The following is a 6,163-nucleotide window of genomic DNA, read 5'->3' on the forward strand; positions in this document are numbered from 1 at the left end:
AAACTTCCCACCCAAATCCACCTCCCTCTCCCAGGCATCCCATGTGTGTTCCTCTGGCATCAGTGGTCTAGATAAGGCACTTTTCACCTCAGTCTTTCAGGGAAGACCATGTTTCAAAACTTGGCTTCACTGCTAAGCAGTAATATGATCTGGTTAAGTCCATTAATCTCACTGAAACAAAAGTTTCTTAATGCATACACTCAGAATAAGATTGTTTTCTCGAAAAGATTAATGCAATATTTATTAGAAAAATTAAATCCCTAGCCTCATATCTGTGACTTTGTGTCTTGGGGGTAGGGAGCTAAGAGTACATTTTATAACTTAGAATATAAAAAAAAAAAAAGATAAAAAACAGGAGGTGTGGGACAGTTGTAGGCAGGTGGGGAGGGGGGAATAGGACTCATTCTGTCTGGGTTCAAATCCTAGCACTTCCTTTCACGAAACTTTATGATCTGGGGAAAGTTAGTTACATACTTTTTTCCCCCCATTTCCTCCATGGTGCTGATACAGTAAGTGCCTGCCTCAAAGGCTGTTTTAAGTATTAACGACAAAGAGAAGATACACATAAAGGGTTTTAGCACCATGCCCCACTCTTAAGTGCCTACAAGAGAACTAATTTTAATAAAATGTAGAAAATGTAAGAAAAGTTACTCTAAATATTAGCACTTGTTTCTGGGTGGTGTAATTATAAACATTTTTGCTTTGTAGTTTTTATACTTTTCTGTATTTGTCTGTTAGGAACATGTAAGTTACATTTAAAAAACATAAACCATACATTTATGAGTAATGATGAGCAGTGATTTTCCCATTCTATTAGATGAAATGATCATATTTGTACATTTGGTAAAATGTCTTATTACCAACCCACAGTATTTTGTTAAAAAGATAAAGTACACTTTTCAAAAAATGATTGTATCACAAGAATCTTTAATGTTCACTTTAAAGTTTACTCATGGTGGGGTTGTATTTGTGTTTAGTAAAGTGTGCCAAGTGCCACATTGAGACCATTTCAGTTCACATCACTGCACTCCACACGGATGTCTCCTGTGCCCAGCGAGGTCATAAAGAGAGGGGCCTTGACTTTTCTGTCGGTTAGGCCAGCTTTACTGGGGAGTTCCTCCAAACTCTCCAGAAGTAATCTACCCTAATACACATCATCCGTTCCATATAAAAGAATAAGATGGAAAATTTCTCAATGCGTTTCATAGGTTTAGCACGTCTCTGGTACAAAAATTCAAGAAAGGTAGCACAAAAGCAAAAGCACCAACCGAGTTTACTTAAACAAACATGCATAAATCCTACACACTATCTAACAGTACTGAAATGAATACAACATTGCATTAAAAGGTATAAAAGCACTGTACTGAAAACAAAGTTACACGTGAAATACTGCACTGTAAATCCTGAATACTCTAATGTCCCACCCCCACCCCTCCACCGCCCTGGTGAGGGTCAGAAACCATCAACATCTGCCTCCAGACCTTGCTAGTCCTCGGAGACACTGTTGCGTGGGCAGTGGGCACTGGGATCAGCCTCCCGCAGAGCTCTGGCCTCCTCCAGAGCTTCTCTGTACCGGGAGGGCCAGGCCTGGGGGTCTTTCTTAAAGACCCTGGCCAGGAACTCCATGATTTGCATCTTGGTGATTTCACGGCTGGCACGGGACCCCCAGAAGAACTCGTACTCAGGTGGCTCCGCGTGAGGTACGCGCTGGTACTTCAGGTAATTCTGTTGGACGAACTCCTCGGTGATGAGCTTTCTCACGTCTCCAAACGTGGAGTGTTTCTTCCAGGGCCGCAGCCCCAGGATGCGCAGCACGTTCCAGACCGCACTCTCTCGGGCGCCGCGACCCTTCACATAGATGAGGCTCAGGATCATCAGCAGGAGGCCTGTCATGGGCATGCGGTTGCTCAGCGCCACCCTGTCCAGCTCCTCTGGCTCAAGCGCTTTAACTAGCGAAAATTCCATCGTGTGCAGGCTCGTCAGCCTCAGGTGTAGCCCGAACACTCGTGCGAGGATGAGGCTGGTGCGCCTGAGAATGCTTCTGCACCACTTCTTGTAACTGCCGATGACATCCTTCACCATGTCTGGGAACCAGATGATCATTCTCTTCTGGTCCTTGACCAACACGTACCACATGAGCTCGTGCGCCTTCTGCACCAGCTGGGCAGGGGCTGGCGGTGCTGGGCCGGGCTGGGCCACGCTCGGAGCCTGGTGGGCGCGGCCTTCCTCCGAGGCCTGCTGCAGGGCCTTCGGGTCTCCCTCTTCGCTTGGGGCCTGAGGTGGAGGCGAGGCCAGAGGGGCGTCGGTCGGGCCTAAAGGAGGGGTCTCTGGCCCTGCGAGGATCGCGGCCTGAGACGCGGGCGGGGAGAGCCCCCCGGGAACCCCAGGACTGCTGTTCACCTCGGAGTCGGAGGCCTCGGCTGCAGAGCTGGGGTCGCACACATCCTTACTTTGTTCGGACATGTCTGCTCCGTCTGACAAGGGCAGGGCCTCTTCTTCCAGGAGCTCTTCGAGCCTGCACTCCCTCCGCGGACTCCTGGAGAGGAAGTGCGCGTTGCTGCGCGCGGCGCCTTCCGCAGCAGCCAGGCGGGGCGGGGCGGCGGCGCGACCGGCCACTGCGCTTGCGCGTCCGCAGGCCGAGAGCGGGGCCGCCGCGGGCGGGGCTGAGAGCCCGACGGGGCGGGTGTCTTTTGAGGCCCCTTAGAGGTAGTGGAGGGTTGCCAGAATGAGGGGGGGGCCGGTGACCTGAAGGTGTCCCATTTGGGTAGAGATGGTGGTGGGGAGGAGGGAAGGAGGGGAGGGATATGGATGGTCACTGGAGGAGGAGCAAGTTTAAGAGGAAAGATGATAGTTTAAGTTTCTGAGGTAAGTTTCTTAGAAAATGTTTGACTGCGTCTATCCAGGGTGAGGGTAGGTGTAAAAGTCCCAGAGAAAGTTCTAGACTGGCGTGTAAACTTCAGTTTCGTGATGATGAGTGTGAGAATTTAAACCTAGAGAACAATCAGGATTGCCCAACAACAACAACAACAAAATGTAAACCGTGAAGACCATGACTGAGATTGGAAACTGAGAACTACCAATAAAAATTGAGTCTCTGCCACATCAGAGGTCATAAAATGAGAAATGCTGAATTTAGTCAACACGTGCACAAATAGAACTTTCTTGGATATGACATACGAATGACATTTGCCAGGGTCTTTTGGTTTCCTACTTCCTTTGGGTCCTATTAGTTTCCTTTTAGTTTTTCCATCAAGATCCCATCATATAAAGATGGTCATATTTATTAGCACAAACTTTTCCCCTATCTGCCTGGCACCCTCCCTCCCCGATGACTGCTATGGCCTCTGCTCTGTGTTCCTGTGAAAACTTCCGGTTCTCACAGAACCCCCACACCCCACCTTCTCTCAACGACTGACTGGTCCCATGGAGCAGCCGCAATCCCAGAAAAGACTTCCTTTTTAACACGGGTCCCATAGATCATCCCTGGCAGTCTCCCTCATGACCAACAACCAGATGCAACGTAACGCGGTTGTGTATGTGTACTTTTTGTTTTTGTTGTTACAGTTGTTTTGTGTTTTGTGGGTTTTTTGTTTTGTTTTGTTTTGCTTTAATTTTAGAAAATTAGATCCACATTGGGCAAAAACAAAGCCGACACTCCCAGAGAAGCCTCTATGAAGAGAGGGGTGGGTGTAAGAGCCCCTGGATCCAGGCTTCCTCAGGCTGATCAGAATCCCTATTCTGAACCAATGTGGTCCTTCAGCCCTTCCTGGATTCCTAAAGCCAACAGCTTCTTAAATGTGCTGTCTTGAGAATGTTATTATCACTTGAAACCCAAAGCATATTTAAAATATTGTCTTGGCATTTCCAGAGTCCTCTTTTTATTTGCTGGTATCACTTTTTTCATCTCTCACTTTATTTCTTCACAAGGAGATTGGCTTCAAAGAGCTCTTTCTCTACCTTTGGATATTCATGCTTGGATCACTTTTGGCAGGACAATGCCTCTGATAGAACTCCTTAATCTTCCACTTCACAAAGGTAATTCCTGCAGATATCTCAGGTATATCTTAGTGGGACCTTTTCCTGCATATTATTTCCTTCTATTCCTGTAATTTATAGATTCCTGGTTTTTGGATTACGTCTTATAGACGTAGTTGTGCCAGCTATATTTATTATTTTTATTACTTGAACATGGCTATAAAAAATAGCTATCAAATCAATTTACTGCCCTTTTTCCTCTTAAAATCATTGTTACTTTGAAGTGCTTGGGTGGCTTAGTTGGTTAATTGTCTGCCTTTGGCTCAGGTCATGATCCCGATGTCTTGGAATCAAGCCCTAGGTCAAGCTCCCTGCTCAGTGGGGAGCCTGTTTCTCCCTCTCCTTCTGCAGGTCCCCCTGCTTCTGCCATTTTGGTCTCCCTAGCTCTCTCTCTCTCTCTCTCTCAAATTAAAAAAAATTTCTTATTTCTTCCATTGTATCTTCATTAGTTTTCTTCTTATTTTCTTGAATTTGGATTTTTTTTTTCTATTTGGGTTAAATACTTAGTTCATTTAAGTTTTTTTTTTTAAAGATTTTATTTGTTTGACAGAGAAATCACAAGTAGGGCAAGTAGGCAGAGAGGCAGGCAGAGAGAGAGGAAGGGAAGCAGGTCCCCCGCCAAGCAGAGAGCCGGACACAGGACTCCATCCCAGGACCCCGAGATCATGACCCAAGCCGAAGGCAGAGACCCAATCCACTGAGCCACCCGGGCGCCCCCATTTAAGGTATTTTTAATACTGAAAGTGTTTGAGCCTATTATTTAAATCTCACCTCAGCTTTGGCTATGAGCCATAATTTTTGCCATTGTGAGGTTATGAAAATTACATCTTCATATTTCATCCTCCTAGATTTAATAGATTCATGAAGTTAAATTGCAAGCTTGAACACAACAATTATAAAAGTATAAAAACATTTATATATAAAACATATGAAAACAGCTTTAAATAATTATAAAAACACAATTATAATATTATAAAAGGTCTTACTGCAGTAGGATATGGGAGTTCTGGCTAGAAAGCTTCTTTGATTTTAGTTGCTGTCTGAGCTGGAATGGAACTCATTCTGGTGAAGTTTCCCATGGCCAATAGTAGTCTCTCACCTCTATCACAGTTCACTTCACTCCTCACTTCAGATGGTAGGGTTGCTTAATACTGTACCAGTGCCCATATATGACCTTTATGAGGGAGTAGGATCAGAGAGTTTGAAGCATCAAAACTGATGCCCAAGGTTGAAACCATATACAGAGGAGATTCCTAGTACTGCTTACTAATGAAGCCCAACTTTATCCCTGCTCTTTAGGCAATGATAACATTGCCTTCCCAGGGAAAGGTCTGCTGAAGACACTCTATTTCCTATGAAGAAGAAAATTCATTTGGGGAGGGTAAGAAAAAAGTAAAGCTTGGGGAAACCTTCAAGGAGAAAATGTATATCTGCACGTGTGTCATGGAAAGGGTCAGTAGCTTGATAGTTACCTAATAAGATGCCTACTCATGAAGCAGACATGCAGACCTTCAGAATATTAAGAAAAGGCAAAGATGACACCATGGGAAATAAGAGGAAGTGGATACTCATGAGACATCTACAAATTCTTTAACTTATGGGTCAAAATTTGGAGCTGTAGCTCCAGTGATGCCCTGAGAATGCTGAGGATAAATCACACTTGTTGGGTATCTCTAGGATCAGATTTATTTGATATGGGCAATGAGTCGTTAAAGACTGGCAGTGTAGAAGTAAAAGCCTGTAAAGTAAAATATCTCTCCAAATACACTAATGAATGGCTACTCATTAAATCAAGATTCTGTAAGTATATAAAAGTTCCATGGGTGTAGGAAGTATACGGAAAAATTATAACTTAAAATATTTTGGTAAAGATACTTTTGCTGATGGGAGACTTCAGACCCTGTAATGTGTTCCACATTACACAGCTGTGGAATAGGCTGTTCTTGGCAGACTCTGGAATAGGAGGAGAAGCCTGTCCTGGCACTGGTTTCCATAGTGAACAGAGGAAGGGGGGTCACTCCAGAGCTTCCAGTGGACAGCACGCATGCTCACAGTGAAGAGGCCCAGAGGCCCCAAATGAAATGTGAATCCTTCTGGCTCTTTCCTGTCAACATAGGCAGCAACCTCC

The 6,163-nt window shown here is 45.0% G+C and overlaps 1 protein-coding gene across 1 annotated transcript; it reads right to left on the reverse strand.

The window, feature by feature from the left end:
- Window positions 1–907: 907 nt before the first annotated feature.
- Window positions 908–2,593, reverse strand: NDN (necdin, MAGE family member). The gene has a single exon (XM_004779549.3). The coding sequence runs from the start codon at window positions 2,461–2,463 to the stop codon at window positions 1,486–1,488; it is 978 nt and encodes a 325-aa protein (XP_004779606.1). The 5' UTR covers window positions 2,464–2,593; the 3' UTR covers window positions 908–1,485.
- Between the last annotated feature and the right edge of the window lie 3,570 nt (window positions 2,594–6,163).

The sequence above is a fragment of the Mustela putorius genome, unplaced genomic scaffold (genome assembly GCF_011764305.1).
Source record: "Mustela putorius furo isolate JIRA1106 unplaced genomic scaffold, ASM1176430v1.1 tig00003972_pilon_pilon_pilon, whole genome shotgun sequence".
NCBI lineage: Eukaryota > Metazoa > Chordata > Mammalia > Carnivora > Mustelidae > Mustela > Mustela putorius.

Bases quoted from the DNA above. Each gene is read 5' to 3' on its own strand.
- NDN (XM_004779549.3), bottom strand. From the start codon at position 2,463: ATGTCCGAACAAAGTAAGGATGTGTGCGACCCCAGCTCTGCAGCCGAG.